A 24,014-nucleotide genomic window follows, 5' to 3' on the forward strand; every position below is an offset into this window, starting at 1 on the left:
GCACACACCAAGCTCTTTGTCACCTTAAGGCTTTTTCATGTGTCCCAGCCACTCTGGCTGTCTCCTACTTCTTCTTCAGGTCCTGGATCAAATGTCACCACTTCATAGGTACTTACTGCCCCTCACTCCCTACATCCTATCACAAGCACATCCTCAGTCATCCCTGTCACTCCGCCTTATTTTATTTTCTTCATTACACTTAGCATATGAATTTGTCTTATTTACTTATGTATTGTATTGTAATATAATGTATTATCTTGTCTCCTCAACTAGAATGTGAGCCCCCACAGGAGCCAGGATTTTGCTGTACTGTTCATCACTTTATCCTCAATGCCTAGCACAGTGCACGGTGCATGGTGGGAGCATAGTGAATTGCTTATTCTGAGAATGAATGAGAAGCTCTCAACAGCTATGTGCTAGATTTTAGGATACATGCATCAAGGTGAGTTGTGACTGAGATGAATTGTGCTCCAGGTTGTGGCAAGCATGTGCCTTGGTCTATTGGGGTGAAGTCAGGTTTGAGGAAACATGCACCAGTCAGGTGGTGATTGAGTTGGATTGTACACTGGGCTGAGTCCATCAGGTAATATCAGACTGTACAGGTCAGACTGGACCCCAGATTTCAGCTGACAAGAGTCCTAGTTAGGCATGACTGAGTTAACTTGTGATTGGCCAGTGTCCAACAGGCAGAAGATCACTAAAGAATCAAGGATCCCCACTGTTGTAGCCAAAGAGAACTTTGATCACAGCAGGGTCCAAAAAGCCTCTTGGGACTGTTAAAGGTTAGTCCCTGTTTGTGGGGTAGCAAATGTCCTGAAGGATGCTGGCAGGATTGGGCCGTAACCTGGGCTGGTGGATGGGTTGTGAGTTGTGACCTTGCCCATCAGGCGAGGACGGGGCCCGAGCCAGTTCGCCTGGTTGCGGGGTGCCACGCCGGAGGTGGCAGGAAACACGAGGGGACGGGACACCTGGGAGCGGCTCACCTGGGCGTACCTGAATGTAGGAGTCGCCGCGCTTCCGCGCGGGCGGGTTGGCCCCGCCCCCCGGCCAATGGCGGCGCGGAGGTCCACGGCCGTGGGCGAGGATTGGGCTGGCGGGCGCGGCGGCGGACGCGGATTGGGCGCGGGCGGGCGGGGGTGGGGCGGCGCGGCAAGCAGTTTAGGCGCTCGGCCTGCGGGCGGCGCTGAGCGCTCGGCTACGCGGGCGCAGCGCGGGCGGAAGTGGCGACGCTGGCGTCCCCGGAGGCTGCTGAGGGCGGCAGTGACATCCCCGGCGCTGACGGCGGCGGCCCGGGGGGCGGCGTGGACGCCCGCGGCGCCGGCTGGGGCATCACCGCGGGCCTCGACCCCGAAATGGCGCTGCTGGCGGAGCACCTGCTGAGGCCCCTGCCTGCGGACAAGCAGATCGAGACGGGGCCCTTCCTGGAGGCGGTGTCCCACCTGCCGCCCTTCTTCGGTGAGCCGGGGTGAAAGGGGGATCTGGCCGGGAGCCCTGCCCCAGGGCGCTCCCAGATGCACCCGCTTCCTTCTCTCAAATATCCCCAAACCAGCCCTTCCGTGGACACCCCAAATCCTACTTCCCCAGGCACCAAAGATCCCCTTTTTCTGCAAGCACCCTAGATTTCCCCTATCCCAGACTGCTCCCAGATCCTCTCTCCCCAGAACATGTCACATCCTCATCTCTTCCCGGACATCCACAAACCCTCTGTCTCCCCAGACACTTCATCCGTCAGATGCCCGCAGATCTCCACCCGCTTGTGCGCCCCAAACGTCCATCTCCCCACGAACACCCCTACTCTACCACATCCCCAGTTCTGCAGTCCTCTGTCTCCCCCAAAGCGTCCCACCGTCCCCCACCGCCCAGGTCTTTTATCCCTCACCCCATCCTCCCGTTCTTCCTCTTCTGAATGGCTCCCAACGCTCTCACTTTAAAATGAAACCCTCATTTGATAAACCCCCTCTTTTCTGTAAATTCTCCCATCCTCTCCCTCGTGGGACGGTGTGAACCCTTCTTTTCCTCATAATTCCAAGTCCAAGACCCCCCACCCCCCACCCCCACTCCAGGGGCAGAAAGCCTGGCAAAGTGAGGAGGGGGTTTTTGGAAATGGAGTTGCAAAACTCTCGGGCCCCCTTCTTGGGGAGAACCACCTAAACTTTCCCCTCCGTTTGGAGCAGGGGTCGAGACCAGGGGACCTGCTTTGTGGGGTGACATCAGACACTGGGTGCTTGGGGTGGGGTCCAAAAGAAAAAGTCCCCTCCCCCATCTGTCATGCCCTGGGAGGTCACAGGAACACTGGGAGGCGGCCCTAAGCCAGTTGCAGACCCTCGTTTCTCCCGTGCTCCAACCCAGCCCACACCCTGGATGGAAAATGGGAAACAGAAGACAGTAGGGCCCTGCCCTTTGCCTTGCTGGTCTCCAGGAAAGAATGCAACCTGAGCTCTGCTTTCTCCTCTTCCATGTGGGCTTTCCCGAAACCCCGCCCTGCTGGTTTACTTGGTGGCCTGGCTGGAAGAGACCAGTCCCCAGGGCAGAGTCCAACAGAAACCTGCAGACTGACAGAAGCTGACACTAACTTGGACTAAAGGGATGGTGGCACCCAGGGCAGTCACTCCCTTTCCCCTGGAGGGTAATCAGGGCTCCCAGTGGGCAGTAGTTGCTACAGTGCTGTGGGCTCTGGGGTGGTTGTGGCTACATGAAGTCACATCCCTGTTCTCTTCCTCCACCCTCTGCCTCACCGTCCCCATCTGTGAAATGGGCATGCTGATCTCTGAGGCTAGTGGCAAGGACTAAATGAGGTGGAGTGTGTAAGGTTCCGAGGCCTTTAAATGCCTAGCTGTTGGGGGCGTGGTTGTTATACAAGTTCCTGAGTTCAGTTTTGGTTCCTTCATAGCGTAGATGATTGATTAATGAGTGTTTGAGTGAGTGCCTTTGCCTGGTTTGTACGATTCTCAGACCTGGGTCCTTTACGTCTACTGTTGCATCCCTGATACTCAGAACAATGTCTGGTGCCCAGTAGGTGCTCAGTCAGCACTTAAATGTACAGAATATTCTTAATATTGGTATCTCCATGTTGAGATAATGCTAAATCTCCAGGCAGGAGCTTGCGAACTGTCTGATTTTAGCATTGAGGAACTGTTGGTTTTTGTGATGGGTTTTTCCCTCCTCTTTTAGTTCTATGAATATTTGCTCTGAATAAGGATTCAGAATCTGTTTAATCTAGTCCTTCTCAACTCAAACAGTTTTGCCCCCTCAGGGGACAACGGGCAGTATCTGGAGACATTTTTGGTTGTCACATCCTGGGGGGGGCGGTGGGTAAGGGGCACAGGGAGATGGTACTGGCAGCTGGAAGTCAGGGACGCTGGTAAACACCCTCCAGGGCACAACATAGACCCCAACCACAAAGAACTGAGCCAGCCCCAAATGTTAGCTGTCTCTCAAGGTGGAGAAACCCCCAAGGTAAGTTCTGTGGCCTTTTCCTCCTGCATCTTCAGCAAGGTTGTCCATCAGTTTCTGTGTTCGGGGCCGCCTTCACTTGATGCAAGTATCGGGCCAGTTTGACGGGAAAAGAGGTGGGTGGTGGTGGCTGGAGCGGGTGGTGAGCTGGTGCCTGGGTAGGAGAACGTCCCCTCCCCCTTCCCTGATCTCAAAAGACCCTTGTCTTTGCTGCGAACTGGGTGTTGTGGGCCGTCACATCTGTTGACAGAGCTGCCATTTATACAGAAGCCTCAGTGGGTCGGCCCACAGAGGATAATTCTTAGCACTGTTTGAGAAACATGATGATCCGTTCTGAAGCATTAAGGCTTTTCTCGGGGGAGGGTTCCTCCCAAGGGTTGAAGTTTGGGGAGGATGCTCCCACCAGTGGCTTTCCCCTGGCACACCGGGTTTGATGGAGATTGGCCCATCTGCTCTGAAACATGGGCTTTGTCCAGGTCTTGGGAATGTCTGGTCCCTTGGGTGATCTGTGATCTGGGTGCCGTGTGTGTCTCTGGCATGGAGCAGGTCTGAAGTTTGAACTCAAGAAGTCTGAATGGCATTGTGGCAGTTCCTTCCAAAGCAGGGTTTCTCCACCATGACACTGCTGACATTCGGGGCTGGGCCATTCTTTGGAGTGGGGGGGTGGGGCTGTCCTGTGCTTTGTAAGATGTTCAGTGGCATCCCTGGCCTCTCTCTGCCAGATGCCAGCAGCATCCCATTTCTCCAAGTTGTAACAACCAAAAATACCTGCAGAGAAACAGTCACCCCCAGTTGAGAGCTTCCTCTCTTGATACGAATAGAGCAGAGGGCTAAGAGCAGTGTTTTTAAAAAGTATTTATTTCTTTAAGGAAGATCTGTTTCTCAGAGGAAAAATTGATCAAGAAGAAATGATAAATTAAAAATCTCCCTGCCATTTTTTATTGAGCATTTACTCCATGCTAAGTAGACTATGTAGATGGGTTCACTTAATCCTTTCACGGCTTTTTGAGACAGAGTTTTTTGTTGTTATTTTAAAAAACCTTAATTTATTTGGCTGCACTGGGCATGTATGCTTAGTTGTTTCTCGGCCTAGGGGACTTTAGTTCCAGGACCGGGGACTGAATCTGCGTCTTCTGCATTCAATGTATAGTCAAAGTCGCTCAGTTGTGTTCGACTCTTTGCAACCCCATGGACTATATGGTCCATGGAATTCTCCAGGCCAGAATACTGAAGTGGGTTGCCATGCCCTCCTTCAGGGGATCTTCCCAACCCAGGGATCAAACCCAGGTCTCCTGCATTGCAGGTGGATTCTTTACCAGCTGAGCCACAAGATTCTTATCCACTGGACCACCAGGAAACCACCGGATCACCAGAAAAGTCCCGTTGTTTTTTTTAAGAGAAATCAGTGGTGACATTTCAGACTATTTTCCTTTCAGACCCATTTGTCTCTTTATCCAACTTTAAGGGAAAAAGGATAAACTGCTTTTTTTTTTTTTTTTTTAAACCCAACCATATAGCATAACTAGCTTTTCATGTCAACTGTCATTTTCCAGAGCTACTTAGAATTTTGTTGTTTGAATGTAGCCATAAACTGTTTAACCAGGCCCCTGGTGTTGGATATTCACATTGTTTCTTTTTTTTCTCTAGTAAACCATGCTACAGTGAACATTCTTATGTATATTTCTTTGCATACTTCTTTGGTTATTTCTAATTTTTTGAAGGGAAATTGCTGGGTCGAAGCAGGTGAAGGCTTTACATGTGTTTAGCGCAGTCACATTTCTTAATGCTTCATTGGATGTGGTTTGGGACAGAATTGGTTGGGCTTGATGAATGCTGATTCTTTTGGGCTGCAGGTCATGTGTGGTTCAGAGCACCTGTATCCTGGGCTCGTTCTTCTGTATCTCTGGTCTGAGCCTCCCAAGCCGGATAGGTTTTGCTGTGTCCACCTAGAGGTCAACAACCCTTTGTCCATCTTCTTTCTCCACCTTGACCAAGTAAGCGGATCTCACCACTGATCAGTTTGCAGTTGACTTCTGTGAGGCCCTACCCTCTCAGCTTTTACGGTGGATTACACAACCATTCTAGAGCATTTGCAGTTGAAGGGTGGGGAATGGAGGGAGAGAGAGGCGAAGGGAGAGACCTGGTTATCATTTAGTTTTGTCACTCTCTGTCTAGAAGCTGCAGTGGCTCCCTATTACCCCACCTTGAAATCCATGCTGTAGCCTTTCTGAATGGCTTGCAGCCCCAGAGATGGCGCCATGACATCACTCGCTTCTGGCTCTATACCTGCGTCAGAGTCTCACTGCCCGGGGCACCACTCCCCTCCAGCCCACCACCTTCCTTTCACCGGGATGGGTTCCGCTGATACTACAGCCGCTTAAGGCAATGGGTTTTGCAATTAAAAAAAAATTCTTTTTTGAGGTATAGTTGCTTCCCAGGTGGTTCAGTGGTAAGGAATCTGCTTGTAATACAGGAGACACAGGTTCCATCCCGGGATTGGGACGACCCCAGAAAAGGAAATGGCAACCCACTCCTCTCCAGTATTTCTTGCCTGAGAAATGCCATGGACAGAGGAGCCTGGCGGGGTCCATAGGGTTGCAAAAGAGTCGGACATAACTGAGCCACTAAACTACAACCCAGTTGCTTTACGATGTTGTGTTAGTTTCTGCTGTATAACCAAGTGAATCAGCTGTGTGTGTAGACATATCCTCCCTCTCTTGGACCTCCCTCTCACTCCCCCACTTCCCCCACTCACCCCAACCCTGGTTTTGCAACTTTGAACTGAACCAGCCTGCTGACTCCTCTCATCCATTGGAGGTGTATTTGCAAGTAGGGAGTGAGGTCTTATTAACCTTGAGAAGCATCTCCTGTGTGTTGGTGAGACCCACTCGTGAGCTTACCTGGCCCAGATTAGAGCCGAGCAACACCTAAACAGAGGGCTGCCTCTGGCCCTGTGTGTTAACCTGTTCATCTGTTGGCTGCTTGGGAGGCTTAGAGAGAAGTTGCTTTGAACCCGGGTTTATTGTTGGCTGAAGTCCCTGAATGGGAGTCTCTCAGTTCAGTTCAGTTCAGTTCAGTCGCTCAGTCGTGTCCGACTCTTGGTGACCCCATGAATCGCAGCACGCCAGGCCTCCCTGTCCATCACCAACTCCCGGAGTTCACCCAGACTCACGTCCATCGAGTCAGTGATGCCATCCAGCCATCTCATCCTCTGTCGTCCCCTTCTCCTCCTGCCCCCAATCCCTCCCAGCATCAGAGTCTTTTCCAATGAGTCAACTCTTCGCATGAGGTGGCCAAAGTACTGGAGTTTCAGCTTTAGCATCATTCCTTCCAAAGAAATCCCAGGGCTGATCTCCTTCGGAGTGGACTGGTTGGATCTCCTTGCAGTCCAAGGGACTCTCAAGAGTCTTCTCCAACACCACAGTTCAAAACCATCAATTCTTCGGCGCTCAGCTTTCTTCACAGTCCAACTCTCACATCCATACATGACCACAGGAAAAACCGTAGCCTTGACTAGATGGACCTTTGTTGGCAAAGTAATGTCTCTGCTTTTCAATATGCTATCTAGGTTGGTCATAACTTTTCTTCCAAGGAGTAAGCGTCTTTTAATTTCATGGCTGCAGTCACCATCTGCAGTGATTTTGGAGCCCAAAAGAATAAAGTCTGACACTGTTGCCACTGTTTCCCCATCTATTTTCCATGAAGTGATGGGACCAGATGCCATGATCTTTGTTTTCTGAATGTTGAGTTTTAAGCCAACTTTTTCACTCTCCTCTTTCACCTTCATCAAGAGGCTTTTGAGTTCCTCTTCACTTTCTGCCATAAGGGTGGTGTCATCTGCATATCTGAGGTTATTGATATTTCTCTTGGCAATCTTGATTCCAGCTTGTGCTTCTTCCAGGCCAGCGTTTCTCATGATGTACTCTGCATATAGATGGAAATTGGTATCAAGCAGAGCCAGCCTGAGCTTGAATGCTGGTTCCACGGTGTCCCAGCTGTGTGTCCTCACCCAGGAGCTTCCCCTCTCTAAGCCTGCAGCCCCGACTGTAAAAGGGGGAAGCTAGGCCTCCAGGGGGGCTGGTGGAGGCTAACTCCCCCAGATGATGTTGGCGTCCAATGCGAGAATCTCTCCACCCGAAAGCCTGAGAATCTGCACCTCTTGCCACACTGCCCTTGGGCAACAAGGTTCTTGCAAAAAGAAGCTTCCTCGGGCTCTTGGTGACTAGCTGCCAGGGCTAGGGGCCAGCTGAGCAGCCTGGCTGCTAAAGCAACTCTCATTTATAACATCCAAAGGCCAGCTCAGAGCACAGACCAGTGGTGTCCACCACCTTTGTTCCTCTAGCGAAAAGGAGATCTTCTTGATCCTCTGGGTTCAGAAAAGTCCAGCCCTGAGGTCAAGGATGGAGGTCTGGCCTCTGCTCCTGGAGGGAAGAAGATGGAGAAGCCAGAGGGAAGACCCAGACATCCGCTCTGTCCCCTGCTAGCTTGTCCAGCCCCCACCTCGTTCCTCATCTGTGGGATGTCCACTGCGTAGGGCTGGTTGCAGGAACAGTGCCCCATTGTGAATCGTGTCCCAGGCCCCAGCAACGTGCCTGGCAGAGCATCGGTGCCCAGCCAATGGATAACTTGAAAGGGAATGGAAAGAATGCGTGACGGCGGCTTTGTAAGGTATAACGCCTGACCCCATAGCTAGCGTAACCCATGTTTTGAGTGACTTCCATGTGCTTCAGCATTGAACAAGCCGATCTCTCATTTCCAATCCTCCTCCTCACGACCTTATGAATTAGGAGGAATGGGCACCACTTTACAGAAGAGGAGACTGAGGCTAAGAGTGATGAAGGGAGGTGACCAAGTCAGGTAACGAGGAAGGGCTTTGTAGGGGGCCAGCCCTGCACACAAGTCTTTCAGAGCAGAAAGGACCTTTTAGAGCTGTTGTGGGGGATGGGAAATGCTGGCAGTTCCCATCTGGCATTGACACTGTGCTCATTTCAATGAGCTTGTTAGAATAGCAATGTTGAGTTCTGGTCTTAGGTTGCATTGTTTCAGTTTTAAAAGGGTCTGGATGGATGTTAACTGCTTGTGTTACATTCTTACCGAGTTACTTGTATCAGGGCTTTTTTTTCCCCCAAAAATTGTTATTGTGTTAACTGTATCTGAGCCTTTACAAGTCCTTACAATGGATCAGCGCTCCCCAGGGTCCTATAAAACCTCTTTTCTCCATCTGCAGTTCTGTGGCCAGCTCACTTCCTCTGGCTCAGAAATGATTCATTTTCTGCGCTGCTATTAGGCCACCTTCCCTTCACCACTCCCTGCTGAGATCTCAGACTGTAATGGTCAGGAGTGCACAGTCCTTAGTTTATAACTGGAAAGTTCCTGCTGATTTTATCCATATCCACACCTTTCTCTACCTCTCTCTCCTCCCTGTCTTCATCTCTTTCTCTTTTGATTTTTTTTTTTTTTTGTCATGCCTGTGGGATCTTAGTTTCCCAGCTAAAGATAGAACCCAGGCCCTCAGCAGTGAATCCCAACCACTGGACGATGAGGGAATTCCCTTTTTGACATCTTAATCATTGGAATCATTCTTTCCTGGATTTCTTTCCTAAAGAATGATGCTATAATGTATGATAACAATTATTATAATCATAAAGAATAACTTTTAAAAAACTGAGCCAGAAATTATGCTAACCCCTTTATTTCTACAGCCTCATTTAAGCCTTGCAATAGCTCTATAAGATGGGGTGTGTTATTAACCTCATTTTACAAATGTGGAAACTGCAGCTCAGAGAGGTTAACTAATTTCTCCCAGGCCACACAGCAAGTAAGAGAACTCATTTTCCCATTTGCATTCCCAATTGCTGGCTGGTTTTTGCCAAAGGGGACAATTGTGGATAAAGAGAGTTGGCATGTCACGGGGCTGATTTTATTTTTGTTTTTTTTAATTTTAAAAATTATTCTAAAATTTCTTTTATTTATTTGGCTGTACTCGGTCTTAGTTGCAGCATGCAGGATCTAGTTTCCTGACCAGGGATCGAACCTGGGCCCCCTGTATTGGGAGCACAGAGTCTTAGCCATTGGACCACCAGGGAAGTCCCACGGGTGATTTTTAAAAGTACCATTTGGTAAATATTTTTTCCTCTTAGATAGAAGTTAGAGTGGGAACTAGTTTTTGAAAGGTGAGCATTCTCGGGCTCTTACGCTTCAAAATAGGCCTAATTGCAGACTGAGCCACCACACATGCACACCCCACATACCACGGGATTAATAAATGATTCATCTCCATCAGCTGTAATTTGAGTGCCTCCCATTATGATCCTTGTAACCTAGGATCTGTAAAGTTAATCTGTCCCACGTGATTAACAGCGAAACCTTACTATCCAGCTATTGAAAAAAAAAAATTGAATTTGAAATAGAACCTCCCCAAACCAGGCCCCTAGCATCCTGACACAGGCACCCTGTTCTTCCTTTTTCAAATGAATATTTACGGGTTGGGCCCGGATTTCCCACACTGAACCACACAGGCTGAAAGTGAAGGTGTGCGTCTTAAAAGCAGAATGCTTTTGTTCTTGAGTGAAAATTATTCCTGAGATGAAATGAGAGGGTGGGGGCTATTCGGTCACCTTGTGGCCCAGTGTTGGGAGCATCACCTACTGGAAGAGATGGTTGCCTAGAGAGGCAGGCGTAGAGGGGGCAGCTTGGATGGAAATTTCCAAGTATGTGCTGGGGGCTTGCTCGGAGCATAACAGCAGGTGCTTTCCAACTACATGGAGGCCAGAAAAACAGGAAATGAATGTGATTCTGTGCGGCACATGGGGACTGCTGGCTTATGGGGAGTTCTGCTCTCCAGACAACCTCAACCGTCTGAACCATGGCAGAGACCCGGGCAGAACTGTCACAGAGGTCACAGTGTTGCTGGGTGTCTGCTTCCTCTTATTCTGTCAGTGATGCTGACAGAGTTGGCTGCTTGTTCTCCCAGTATCTCACAGAATCAAAGCACTGCCGAGAAAGCAAGAGGAATTTTTTAAAAACTACACAAAGCTGGGGACTTTCCTGGCAGCCCTGTGGCTAGGACTCTCCACTGCCACTGCAGCGGGCATGGGTTCCATCCCTGGTTAGGGAACTAAGATTTCACATGCCACAGGGCACAGCAAAAAAAAAAAAACAACCTACATAACGCTGTCCTAAAACCCTGGAAGCATACCATGTAGACCCATTTAGGGAACAGTTGAGGGGGCCTCTGATATCACTGGGCCACATCTTTATCATAATTCCTATTTTTGATGATGGCCCTGTTTAGTACACTGCAAATGGCTTGCTGTACAAATGCAGGGACATGTGTCATACGTTTGGATAAGTTCCATCCAGGATAGCTGAACTAGAGAGAAAGTTGGTACATTCATCAAATTTGGTAGATGGAAAATATTTCACTGCTTTTTTTTCCATTATTGAGATTAAATGTCTTTTAATTGTCCATTTTTCTATAAGGAGGTTATTTCTTATTAATTTGTTAGAGCTCTTTACATATTAGGGATAATAGTCTTTGGTCTATGACATTTGTTACATGGGTCACCCCCTCTCCCAATCAGTTTGCTGTTTGGCTTTGATTGGTGATGGGATTTCCTCCCATGCCCACCCAATCCCATATAGAAGGTTTTGGGGTTTGTAATCAGACTTATTGGCCTTTTTGTTATGCCTTTTGGATTGAGTGGCATGCTTGCTGCTGCTGCTCCTGCTAAGTCGCTTCAGTCGTGTCCGACTCTGTGCGACCCCAGAGACGGCAGCCCACCAGGCTCCCCCGTCCCTGGGATTCTCCAGGCAAGAGTACCGGAGTGGGGTGCCATCGCCTTCTCCGAGTGGCATGCTTAGGAAAAGTCTAAAGAGAAGGGGCCATTTGCCACATGTTCCCGGTGACCAAGGTAAGGCTTGACTGTGTTTAGAATCTGTGACCCTTTATGAAGTAAGATGGGGGGAATGTACTTGATTTTTTCTCTTGTTTTTGAGATGGCTTCTTTTTACTCTGGATGTGAGACGATAAACTAGAAAGCCACCCAAGCCTACTCCCTCTCTTCTGGCAGGTTCCGGGTGCCATTCTAAAGAGCCCATTGGCTGACAATAATGAAAAACAAGTTTGGGATAACTGCAAAACAGGTAAAACTAGAAAGGTAATTTTGAGGCAGGACTGTATTCTGTATGAAAGGTAAAACTGGGTGGCCTGACAAGAAATGCGTCGTGTCCAGAGCAGGGCCGGCGTGAGTTTCAGCTCGCAGGCCACCGAGTGCTCAGGGGTCAAAATCATTTTCAGTTTTGCGGTCAGAGTCCTCTCGCTTTTGCCGAGCTCACACACACACAGATGGAAACATTCTAGAAAGAAAGGCTAGAGGGGATGCTGGTACCAGCCTCGGGTCTGGAATTGTGTGTGAGTGCCTGGCTCTCACCAGGTGACCCTGCACCGTCATGAGGCATTTCAGAGCCCAGTAGCGTCAGGCTAAGCCAAAGCAAACAGCAGCCCAGAGCCTTCCATAGGGCGTGTGGAGGCCGGCGTCAGGTCACCTGGAGTGCCTCCTGTTTGCCCAGCACCTTGGGGCTCTGGAAAGGGAGGGGCCTGAGCCCAGAGCGGTTAAGTCACTTGTCCAGAGTGATGCCAGATCTGAGATCTGAACTCAGGACCAAGGCTGCGTAGCTCTACGCTGCTCCTCCTCTGATCACAGGCGGTCCAGATGCTGCTGACCCGACTCCTGTGTGTGTTTCTCTATGTACACACCACCCCCCTCTCCTGGGGGCCATCTCCCAGCCCTGCTTTGCCCCTCTCTCCTTCTGCTCCCTTCCCGGCTCCAGAAGTCCATCCAGGCCCCACATCCCACCCCTTGTTGAGCAGAAGCCTGGTCTCTGCATGGTCGCCATGACCTGCAAGAGCAGCTGCCTTGGGGCCAGCTCCTGCAGACCACGATGACCTCGGGCCCCACGTGGTGTCAGGAGAAAATGAGACAGCCTTTCTCCCTGCCATCTGGGGGTAGGGAGGACACTCAGAACCACACAGAAGCCATTTCCAGAGCCAGGGAAACCGAATGTTACTCTCAGTGTCTCTAAAATGCCTGTCGACTGACCTGAGTCACTGTGAGAAGCTGGTAAGCCACCCACATGTGGCTGATGATCGCCAAACCCTGGTTCTGCATCTCCACGAAGGATGGCATTACTCGAAAATCAGCCCGCAGTGGTAATCAAATCACGGCCAGGCTCTGAGCCCTGACTTGGCATGCCTCCCCCATGCTCCCTCACAGCAGCCATACAGGGACGGTCCCTTTACAGACGGGGAAACCGAGGCCAAGCCCCTTCCCATGGCCTCTGCCATCTTAGTTGTGTGGGTCCTCAGACCCGTGCGTTGGGTCAGTCTGCCCTACAAGAATGTGGCTGGAAAAAGCACGGTGGGGTGCCTCTTGATTCATGTTTCCCACTATCTGCCCCCTTGTTCATGCCACTGGCTGCGGGGGTGGGGAGCAGAGCAGGGGACTAAGACCACCTGGTCTCTGCCCTCTCAGCACTCAGGGGGAGGTGGACGGAAGACAGACTTACACGTGGAACCACAGCGAGGGTAGCAGTGCAGTGAACTTGGAGAAAAAGTGGAAGGAAGAGGTCCGACTTTCATGAGCAGGAAAAAAAAGCCTGACATTCTCTTCCAGTTTTTTATATGAAAAATTTCAAGCATATAACGAAATTGAAAGAATTTCACAGCAGCTATTCACGTAGCCACCATCTAGATTCTACCATTTATATCTGACTGTACCTGTCTGTCCACCTCTCTGTCCATCTGTCAACCCGCCTCATGTCTTTGGGCACCATATATTTTTGAAAGACCAGGAGGTGCAGCCATGGTCATGCCTTTAGAAGAGTTTTGCCAGTCCCCAGAAAGCCCATCCATGGCGCCTGCATGGCCCCTGTGAGACTCGGAATTGGCGACCCTTGGCTACACAGTCAAGAGGGAAAGAGTCACTAGCGGTGGAGAGTCTTGACTGTCTTACATTTTTTTTTTTTTTCTTGAGGTTTCTTTTTATTTTTTGGCCACTCCGTTTGGCGTGTGGGATCTTTGTTCCCTGACCAGGGATTGAACCCGCGCCCTGGGCAGTGAAAGCACTGAGCCCTAACCACTGGACCATAGGAAGTTCTCTGCATTATTACTGTGCATCATCATGCTTCCGGGGAGTTGTGGCAAGCGTCCCGGCAGAGAACACGGTGCAGCACTAGCAAATTGCACAGGCTTCCCAGGTTGGCCTTGCAGGATGAGGCCAGCGATACATCAGGGAGGATGAAACCATGGGTGGAGTCATTACTGCATTAACGCCCTTGGCAGGATCTGGTGGGACAGGATGTCTGCACCCCCGTCTGGCACCCCAGAGCAGCTCCTGCCACCGTCTGGGAAGGGAGATGTGACCCCATAGGAGTGGGAGAGAGGCTGGCAAGCTGAGAGGAGGGTTTTTCCAGCCTGAGGATCTTGTACCCGGGAGCCTGCAGTTGGGCCACGCGGCTACTCGGGCCCCAAGGGGGCCTCAGTTGGGAGTCAGGAGAGTAGAGGTGGCCAGGGGCTCGGGCCCTGTGTTCCCACTCAACGCAGACCCTGGAGGACCTGGTGACTTCCAAGCCTGGGTGATGTTTGCTGGAGCACGGAGCCTAGCCCTAGTCGTGTCCCAAAGTCATAAAGACGGTCAGAGTTCATTTACTGAGGGTTGCTGCACTGGGCACTCTGCTAAATGTGTTCAGTGTTTGGATTTCAATCCCCACCACAACGCTATGAAATACGTACAGGTGGCATGGGTGGTAAAGAGCCTGCCTGCCAATGCAGGAGATGTAAGAGACGCAGGTTCAATCCCTGGGTCAGGAAGATCCCCTGGAGGAGGGCATGGCAACCCACTCCAGGAGAATTCTTGCCGGAGAATCCCAGGGACAGAGGAGCCTGGCGGGCTACAGCCCATGGGGTAGCAAAGAGTCAGACATGACTGAAGCGACTTAGTACGTACACATGCTGCCCCATTTGCCATGTGAGGAAACTAAGTTACATGGAGCCCAGGCAGGAGACTTGCTTACCTGGATTCAAACCCAGTCTGTCTGGATTCCTACCTGACCTCCTTTCTATGGGGTTTGGGGCTTTTTCATGTAAAACATCCAGTGCTGTTTCCTCAATGCACCTCTCTTAACAGATGCAGTTAGAATGTTCCAGATGGCTGGCCAGGTGTGCCGGGTCACCTTGGGTGGAATTCAGCCCACAGGTGGCCCTCCTTCAGTCCTCCGCCCCGTGCAGCTGGCTGGTGCCTGCCCGAAGCCCCTGCCTGGCCTGCGGACAAGGGGAAGCTGGCGGGGGGGAGTTTCCCCCCCATAGGTTTTGGTACCCACTTGTGGCCTGCTCAGGTGTCTTTGCCCCCTGGGCTCTGTATCGAGGATGCTCAGAGGTGGCAGGGAAGCACAGCTGAATTCAGGCTCTGAGGCTGAAGTCCTTGTTGAGTCTGCTCAGGAGAGACCCGGCCCTTCCCTGTCTGTTCCCTCCATGCCCAGCCCTCAGCAGGGAGCTCTGACCCGTGGGCTGTCTCTGGTCCCCATGACGGCCTGCTGGGGGGGTCACAGAGGCGGGAAAGGAGGAGAAACAGGCCGTAGACTGCTTATATTTCCCAGGGAGCCCTGAGTTCCAGGCACTGCCAGTTTCTTGGTCCACATTTCATCAGCTCCAAGGCGCCACCTGTTTTAAGGTGGTCTGTTGTTTTGTGAACCACCAAGAAAGGAACACTGCCTCCAAGGGAGAGCATTCGGATGTCAGAGATGAACAAAGTATGTGTCTCAGAAGTGGGTGGTTTCAAGTCATCCTTGTAGCAGCTCCAACCACCTCTGTTGGCCCACTTGCTGGATGGGAAAACTGAGGCTCGGGGAGCAGAAGGGATACTCCCAAGCCCCGACTGCCAGTGTCTGCAGAGCAGGTGTGCAGCCCCAGTTCATGAAGCTCTGTTAAGTGACGGGGGTCCCCCTGCTGGTGGCTTCTCCCAGGCTCCTACGCAGAGTCTCAGGACCGGGGGGCCTCTGGGTCACCAGCTCACTTCTGCCTTAGAAGTTGGTGAATGAGAAGGTTATCTTTCATAAATCTGGCCCCTCTTCTCCCACGGACTAAGATTTCTCGAGCTGCTTCCTGGCCAGCTGGTTTGTTAGCAGCCATCTGCCTTGTCGGCCAAGATGGTTTCTCAGAGTGTTAGTTTTGCGAGATGCTCTACACTGTACTGTCCAATATGGTAGCTACTGGCCACATGTGGGTTTACATTTAAATGAATGAAAGTTAATAAAATTACAAATTGAGTGCCTCGATCACACCACATTTGAAGTGCTCAGTAGTCACATGTGGCCCATATTAGATGGTGCAGATACAGAACTTTTTATCCTAGGATGAGGGGTGCTGTAGAAAAAGCATTTGCCCCTTAGAGAATCTGGTTGTATTTTAAAGGCTCTGACAAGTCCTGCAGTAAGCAACCAGTCTCACTTGGAGCCCAGGACTCCAAATTTACTTGCCCATGAACTGTTTTAACACCTACAAACAGTTCTTTCCTTAAACACATCAAGTGACCTTTCCCCCTGTCCCATGGTGGTCCTGAATATCACCCTTGTTGGGATTCTAACATCTCTCTTCTTGTTTTGTCCCCAGATTGCCTCGGCTCCCCAGTGTTTACTCCTATCAAGGCGGACATAAGTGGCAACATCACTGTATGTACTTGGCCTGGCAGCCCCAGTACCCAGATCAGGATTCTAATCCCACCCTGGTTACCACTGCCCTGCTACCCACTGCAGGCTCCCCAGGCTAAGGAACAGAAGGAGACGTGGAAAACAGGCCTGGCCCCCAGCTCCTCTGACTCAAGGCTCCAGGTTCTTGGTTCTCCTTGCAGTCATGCCATCCAGTCACAGCCAAACTGTGATTCACAGTCTGGAGGGCTGACCTGAGAAGGAACTGGCTGGTACTTGGATTCACTCCACCAAACAAAAAATAAACTCCGGGGTCCACAGTTGCACTGACCCAGCCCTTTCCTTCCTCAATCCTTAGAGCTCCCGATGGCATCCCCCAACCGCTGACCGCCCCCCCTCCCCCAGCAAGGACCCACCATGAGGCCGGTGCTGTGTCGTTATCCCCATTTTACAGACAGGGAAACTGAGGCCCAGAGCTGTTGAGGGACTCACAGCAAGGAAGTGGCAGGGGTGGGATTCACATCCAAACTTCCTGCCTCTGACTCAGGAGCCTTCTTCCTGTTGGACATCTCTGAATCCTAAGGACCTACTTGTGTTTGTCCACAGAAGCGAAACTTCAGATACTTGGGGTTCAAGGTGCTGTCAGTAGTGGTTGGAGAACGTGGACTCTGGGATCTGGTCAGGGCTGGACCCCGTTCCCACCTGCACCAGCTGTGTGACCCTAAGCACATCACTTCGCCTCTCTGAGCCTGCTTCCTCATCTGTAATTGGCACGACGGCAGGCACGTCAGGGTTGCTGTGGGGTTAGAGAAGGCTGTGGCTGTGAAGCGCCGCGTACATCCAGTGAATGTGGACGGCCTGGGGGTTACTACTGTCGCGACCAGCCCCCACGCCGGTCCTGGCAGGACAGCGAGGCTCTGCTGGGGTGGCAGCTATGGAGGCAGCCTTCCCCAGGGGGAAACCCTGTGTGCTCTGTTCCAGAAAATCAAAGCTGTCTATGACACCAACCCGACCAAGTTCCGGACCCTGCAGAACATCCTGGAGGTGGAGAAGGAGATGTACGGGGCCGAGTGGCCCAAAGTGGGGGCCACGCTGGCACTGATGTGGCTGAAGAGGTGATGGGCTTGGGTGGCGGGGTGTTTGTGTGACCGGGGGGCTGGGGGCCTGCCCTGCAGAGGACGGACAGCCAACCCCGCCACTGCCCCAGGGCGTCTGCTCTGACGGGGCGGACGGGCACATCCGTCTTCCACATAGGCGTTCTTCTTGTGCAGTGCTACTTAGTGACAGAGAAAAAGCACCCTGGGGGCCAAGTTCTGCCTGATGGTGACACTTCTTGCTGGTTCCAGCCTCACCAGATGCATAACAAACCCACAGATACTCTGGCCACTGTGCTAAGCTCTTTAGATGCCTGATCATATTTTATGTGCTGTGAGTTAGGTATGATCATCCCCATATATCCCATGTCCTAGCGGAGGATGCTGGTGGCTTCTGGGGCCAATTCGTGGGCTCAGGGCACAGGGCCAGGGCTGGGACAGAGTGGCTGAGCTCTGCAGTTGCACAGGTCGTGCACTGCACAAAGACGTCCTGACTACAACCAGCCAGTCACATCACGCACATGGCAGATTTGTATATTATGACAGCTTATTGACAGAACCACAGCATCTAGAGAAAAAAGAACTCTAATTCACATAAATTCGACCTGTGGGCTGGGGGCAGGGCACCCCGATACGGGACTTGAACTCAGACGGTCTCACCCTGGAGTTAGCTGACAGTGCTTGTGACCATGTTACGCACTGTCCTCGTGGCACATACTTGGAACCGTGTAGAGTCATTCCATCTTACAGACGAAGCCGCTGAGGCTCAGAGGGCCAGGCAGCTCGCTTGCTGAGCTCATGCTGCTCTCTGCCAGCTCCTGGATTCCCTCAGCTATGCAGACTCCACAGTCCCTGGCAGCAGCTACGAAGCCAGGGACCCATTCTCTGCTCCACTGATGTTCCCAACATTGCCCCTTCTCTGGGGCCTGGAGTCAGGAGCCAGGAAAGTCACACTTTCCCTGGATCCCCATCCCCAGAAGCTAATCCTCACCCCATACTCTCTGTGCACTTCTTTGGTGAAATGGAACAGGAAGAGTCTGCTCCCTGGAGGATGTAGCCAGTGTGGGCATCAGTGGGTAGGTGGGCTGTAACTAACACCCTTATGGCCTATTTTATGACTTGTCAACACTGAGCTGCCCTACTCTTGTGTGTCAGCCAGAGAGTCACATACCTAGAATGAGGAATGCCCCTGGGTCCATCCACTGGCAGGTTCTGTAGGTTTCTCAGGAAGAGCCAGGCAGAGAGTGACATTCAGGTCAGGAAGTAGGTTGTTTGTGTCCAGAGGAGACATGGGCAGAGCCTGGTGACTGGGAGAGCAGATCCTGGTGGATGTCAACAAGTCGAGCACATAATGAGCACCTGCTGTGTGCTGTGCCTGGTGCCGGATGCGTGGGATGCTGCTTGGAGAGGCAGGGTCCCTCTTAGGGTATCACAGTCCAGCCCAGGCAGGGGGTCAGGCTGCCGGGCAGGTCATGACAGCAGGATATCAGAACCTGGAGCAGAGAGAAATCAGGGAGGGCTTCCTGGAGGAGGGTTACCAAGTAGCATCTCCAAGACTGAGCAGCAGGGTCCCAGGAGGAAGAGGCCTTGCAGGGGTGGGAGGGCAGGAGAGGTACAGAGTATCCACCCCTCCAGGAGGATCTGGTCCAGCCAGGGCCCTAGATGCAAGGTGGGAGCAGGGAAAGATGAGGTGCAATTGGTCAAGGATGAATTCCAGCCTCCTTGGGGGTCCTGGGATGCCACGGAGGGGCATCAGCAATGGGGTAAAATGAGGCTTGACAAAGACTCACTCCAGCTCTGGGCAGCAGGAGGACCATAAAGGCTGGGAGAAGCAGGGGCTCAGGAGAGGTGGCCAGTCAGGGCAGGGCTGGGACTAGACCCTGAGCGTGGTTCACAGTCCAGGCTGATCCCCAGTGATTGAGAGTTGTGATCCAAGCATGGAGGAGTTCCTTCGCCTCACACGTGATAAAGCTGAGCTTTATCCTTTCAGTCCTCGGGCCAAGCATTTCTGCCCCAAGAACCCCCCAAACTGATCCCCACCCCCTTGCAGGGAGGGAGCAGAGGAGCCCAGTTGGGGAGTGAGACAGGCTCTCACTGTCTAAGATATGAGACTGAGATATGAACTTATATCTCAGCCTTTGAGGCTTTTGGAGTACCTCTGTATTCCCCTCCGTGAAGTGGGCAGATTGTGCTGAGCTCAGTCTCACCGGATGGACTGAGGGGAGCAGATGAGATGATGTGGAATAAAGGGCTGGCACTGATCTGATTCTAAACTTGGTGGCCTTGCCATGACCCACACCCTGCTCCTGGTTCCTGGAGCATCATCCTACCTCAGAGGAAGGGCTCAAGTGGCCACGGGAGGATGTGGACCACGGCACAGGCAGGGATGGGAGCGGGGAGCCCACAGGATCAGACTCGCTCGTGTTCTCTGCATGGCCCTGGTCTGTGGTCCCTGAGCCCTTTGAGGACCAGAGCTGGGGCTTCAACACTATATTGATTGGCTTCGTCCCTCAAGCACGGATGGCCACATGGCCATAGAAATGGGCAAAGCGCGTCCAGACCCTGCCCTCTATAGACTTCACAGCCCAGCAGAGGCCGTGGCCGGGGTCAGCCCCAGGCCAGGTGTAGACGAGGTACTTGGGACACGTGAGGTGATCCCCTGGAAGTGGAGGGGGGTGGGGTGTCACGTTACACAGAAGCTGGTGTAGACATGACAGCTGAGTGACTGTCAGCTTTGGTATTCCAGGGTCACGGGAAGTGCTTTATTCAGGGTACATCCGGGTCAGGGTACATCCGGGTCTCTGTGCGGTGGGTGGGCGGGGCCAGCGGGAGCGTACTGCGCCCTGACGCACCCTCTCTTTTCCGGCTGCAGAGGCCTGCGCTTCATCCAGGTCTTCCTCCAGAGCATCTGCGACGGCGAGCGGGATGAGAACCACCCCAACCTCATCCGCGTCAACGCCACCAAGGCCTACGAGATGGCCCTCAAGAAGTACCACGGCTGGATTGTGCAGAAGATCTTCCAGGTGAGCCACCCCGCGGGCGCAGAGGGACCTCTGGTTGTGGGGTTCGCCCTCCGCCACACGCTCCGTCGCTGTGGCACCCCTGCCCCGTGTCCGTGTTTGCGCTGCCCACCCTGGGCTCAGGAGGGGCTCTCCCCCGTCTGTCTGGGATGAGACTGGTGTGATGAGAGGCCTTTGCTGCACGGTGGGCATTTTCCTAAGTGCTCTGTGGCAGCTCTGACGAGGGGCCCGATTGGGAGACCATGAGAAGAACCAGGACAGAGACGAGGCCCTCAGGTTGACGGTGGGCTGACCTCACTGGCCCCTTGGATTCAGCTGGGACCCTGGCACTGGAGGCGGGTGGGAGAGGGGAGGAAGGGCCCCTGTGCCTACCCACGGGGGTGTCTGCTGAAGGGACATCTGCTCACGAGGCTCTTGGTGACTTGTGTTGTGATGGTGGCCACAGGCCTTCGGCACCAGCCCGGCTATGGGAGAATACCACCGGAGAGGCGTCGAGAGCCCACGGGTGCACTGCACACTGTTCTGGTCCCCCTTTCTCCTACAGCGCCCCCTGCCCGCCCATCCTCTCTGCGGAGAGAATGGGGCTCTGAGGGCGGGTCTCTGTCCCGCGTGGCACAGGTCATGGGCAGGCAGGGTCAGGCGTCAACTGAATCCAGGCAGGAAATATGGCACCTGTGGGCCGTCCGTCCGCCCTGGCAAGCACCCATCCCGGGCAGGGACTGCAAGAGCCCTGCCCCCCCGCCGCCCACAGGGCCTTGCCCCCTGTGAAGGCCTCACGACCACCGCCATAACTGGGTGCCCTAAATGCCTAGCTCAAGGCGGGCTGCCCGTGGAGGGTCACTTTCACGAGAGGCCCTGTCCTTGGCTCCGTTTCACAGATGAGGAAACTGATGCCCCGGCGTTAAGTATCTTGCTAGAGGTCACACAGTAAGAAATTCCTGAGCCAGGATTCCTGAGCTTAGTATCCTCATCTTGCAAATAGACATAAAATAGGCCCTGCCTCACAGGCTCATTGTGAAGAGTCTATGTATTATTCTGTATACAGTGCTTGGTGTGTTGAAGCTATTTCTATTTTGATTCTTTTTTTTTTTTTTTTAATTGGAGGATAATTACTTTACAATGGTGTGTTAGTTTCTGCTGTACAAGGTGAATCAGACATGAAAGTGAAAGTTGCTCAGTTGTGTCCAACTCTTTGCCACCCCAAGGACTATACAGTCCATGGAATTCTCCAGGCCAGAATACTGGAGTGGGTAGCCTTTCCCTTCTCCAGGGGACCCTCTCAACCCAGGGACCGAACCCAGGTCTCTCGCATTGCAGGCGGATTCTTTACCAGCTGAGCCACAAGGGAAGCCCAAGAATACTGGAGTGGGTAGCCTATCCCTTCGCCAGGGGATCTTCCTGACCCAGGAACTGAACTGGGATCTCCTGCATTGCAGGCGGATTCTTTATCAACTGAGCTATCAGGGAAGCCAAATCAGATATAAGTATACATATATACCCTCCCTTTTAAGCCTCCCTCCCTTCCACCCCCACCCCCCCCCCCGCCCCGCCCCTTCTCAAACTTAGTAGTCTTAAGCCTTTTTATCCGGTTGCATTGTTTTCCTTCTAGTTCGGAAATGCTATGAATTTCTGGTTTTCTGGGCTTTTCAAGTTGTCAGGGAAGCCCTGAAATTTAGGCAAGTGTCGCCCCCTGAAGGTCAAAAGAGGAACAGCACAGATCCGCCATCCTCTCCCCGCCCCGCCCTTCAGATAGTGGGTCTCAGGAGGAAGCTGTTCACCTCCAGAGCAGGGAACCCACCGGAGGGAAGAGGTCCATCCTTGCAGAGCACCTACTGTGTGCCTGGTGCTGTGCTCAGCACTTGGCACGACCTCCTTAATCCTGACAAGAGCAACCAGTTGGGCGGGTGCCATTGTTACCCTATTTTACAGATGAGGAAACTGAGGCTCAGAGAGGCTAAGTAACTTGCTCAAGGCTCACCGCTAGTCGGCAGTAGAAGCTGGAATTTGAAGCCAGGTCTGTCTGTCCCCAAAGCTTCCTGCTGTCCCTCACCTGGTAGAAAGGGACACACACACAACCCCCCACCACCACCACACTTGGCCTTTCCTGTTCAATGCCATGAATAACACAGGCCTCATGCCCAGTGCAGACCTTGGGGGCATTCCCTCCCAGAACCTGACCGGTGGCTGGGCTTCCCCTCCTCTAACACTGTGCCACCCCCTGTCACCCATCTCAAGGCAGCGCTGTACGCGGCCCCCTATAAGTCCGACTTCCTCAAAGCGCTCTCCAAGGGCCAGAACGTGACGGAGGAGGAATGCCTGGAGAAGATCCGCCTCTTCCTGGTCAATTACACGGCCACCATCGACGTCATCTACGAGATGTACACCAGGATGAACGCCGAGCTCAACTACAAGGTGTAGGCCAGCTCCACAGCGGGTACTCTGGACGGCACAGCCTGGACCGCAGACCCCCTGCAGGGACAGGCAAACCCGAATCACTGTGAATCTGGCTGGCTAGCTGCCCCCTGCCCGTGGCGCGCCCCCAGAGCAGCCTTGAGTCAGGCCAGGGTCCACAGGGGGCCGGCCCTGGTCTTTTAAAAGTCACGTTTGGGCTCTGTCCTCCTGGAGCAATAAATAACTGTCACACTTTAGAATCTCCTTTAAATTTCATGACAGTACAGACTGACTTTATGCCTTCATTTCAGTGTGGTAAAAATCAATTAATATTTCTAATAAATCAAGTCCTAGGGTTTTTTGGTCCCCTCCAACCCCCATTTGGAGCATGACTCTGGGGTAAGTGGTGTTAGATTCATCACTTTGAAAATAGGCACGTGTCTTTCTGAGGAGCTGGCTGAATGATGTTTTGAGTGTTTTAAGGACCATGAGGGGGTTTGATCTGAAATTATACAGGGCCCCTCTTGTGGGATTTTTTTTCTTTTTAAAGAAAACTGGTGTGTGTGCTCATGTGGTTTGCACAGCCGAGCCTCCGGCACTGTCATTAGAGCCCTCTCTTACTGTCTTTTGCCAGACAGTGTTTTTTATAGCTGAAACCAACCAGCAAGCCTTTGATGACCAAGGGGAGGCTTATTTTAAAGCTATCAGACACAAATAACCAACCGTAGATGATTGCATTTGCATTCTTCTGCATAATTACCTTCAGGGACAGCCTTTCCAACCTAAGCAACTACCTACCATGTGTATTCTTTTGAGGGGGAGAGGATGAACCCATGAACATGCCTTACTGCCTTAACTGTCCTTCCTGGCTCTTAAAAAAATTGTCTTTTTAAAGTGTCGGGATGACCAAAGCAACCCACAAAGAATTGATGTATGTTTAAAAACCCAGTGAGGAACAATTGGTGATTTTTATGCAGAAACTAAATAATCCTTAATAAATAAATCTCTATTTTGGAATCACATTGGTGTGCTGTTTTGATTCTTGATTTTTTTTTTTTTCTTGTTCTTTCTGGATCAAAGGATACAACTGGGAACCAGCCAAGGACTTGCTTTTTAGTCTCTGGTTCCTATTTTCTGGTTTTGAAAAATTGAATTGGCTGCCACGTTGAGAAACTGATATGTCCCCAAAAAATCTTTATTTCTAGCTTCTTAGAGAAATCAAACTGCCTGGCTGAAAGTGAGAAGTGACTGCTCCCTTGGCTGGATGGGGCGATTGGGTAGATAGACTTTCACTTTGCCTCAGTCTCCACCAATCCCTGTTGCCTCCCCAACCCTGTAACCATTGGTTATTTGT

At 52.0% G+C, this 24,014-nt stretch overlaps 1 protein-coding gene across 2 annotated transcripts; it reads left to right on the top strand.

Moving 5' to 3' along the window:
- The first annotated feature begins 1,203 nt into the window (after positions 1 to 1,203).
- On the top strand, positions 1,204 to 23,682 carry GLTP (glycolipid transfer protein). Of its 2 annotated transcripts, none has more exons than XM_070769707.1 (5): positions 1,204 to 1,455; positions 16,121 to 16,179; positions 17,137 to 17,270; positions 20,122 to 20,272; positions 21,587 to 21,850. In XM_070769707.1, exons 1-5 carry the CDS (start codon positions 1,353 to 1,355, stop codon positions 21,833 to 21,835), a joined length of 696 nt encoding a protein of 231 aa, XP_070625808.1. In that variant the 5' UTR covers positions 1,204 to 1,352; the 3' UTR covers positions 21,836 to 21,850. The 2 variants fall into 2 exon arrangements, with proteins under 2 accessions (XP_070625808.1, XP_019833461.2); XM_019977902.2 differs by lacking the exon at positions 21,587 to 21,850 and adding an exon at positions 22,505 to 23,682 and having other exon boundaries at positions 1,219 to 1,455.
- Positions 23,683 to 24,014: the final 332 nt, after the last annotated feature.

The sequence above is a fragment of the Bos indicus genome, chromosome 17 (genome assembly GCF_029378745.1).
Source record: "Bos indicus isolate NIAB-ARS_2022 breed Sahiwal x Tharparkar chromosome 17, NIAB-ARS_B.indTharparkar_mat_pri_1.0, whole genome shotgun sequence".
NCBI classification, from domain to species: domain Eukaryota; kingdom Metazoa; phylum Chordata; class Mammalia; order Artiodactyla; family Bovidae; genus Bos; species Bos indicus.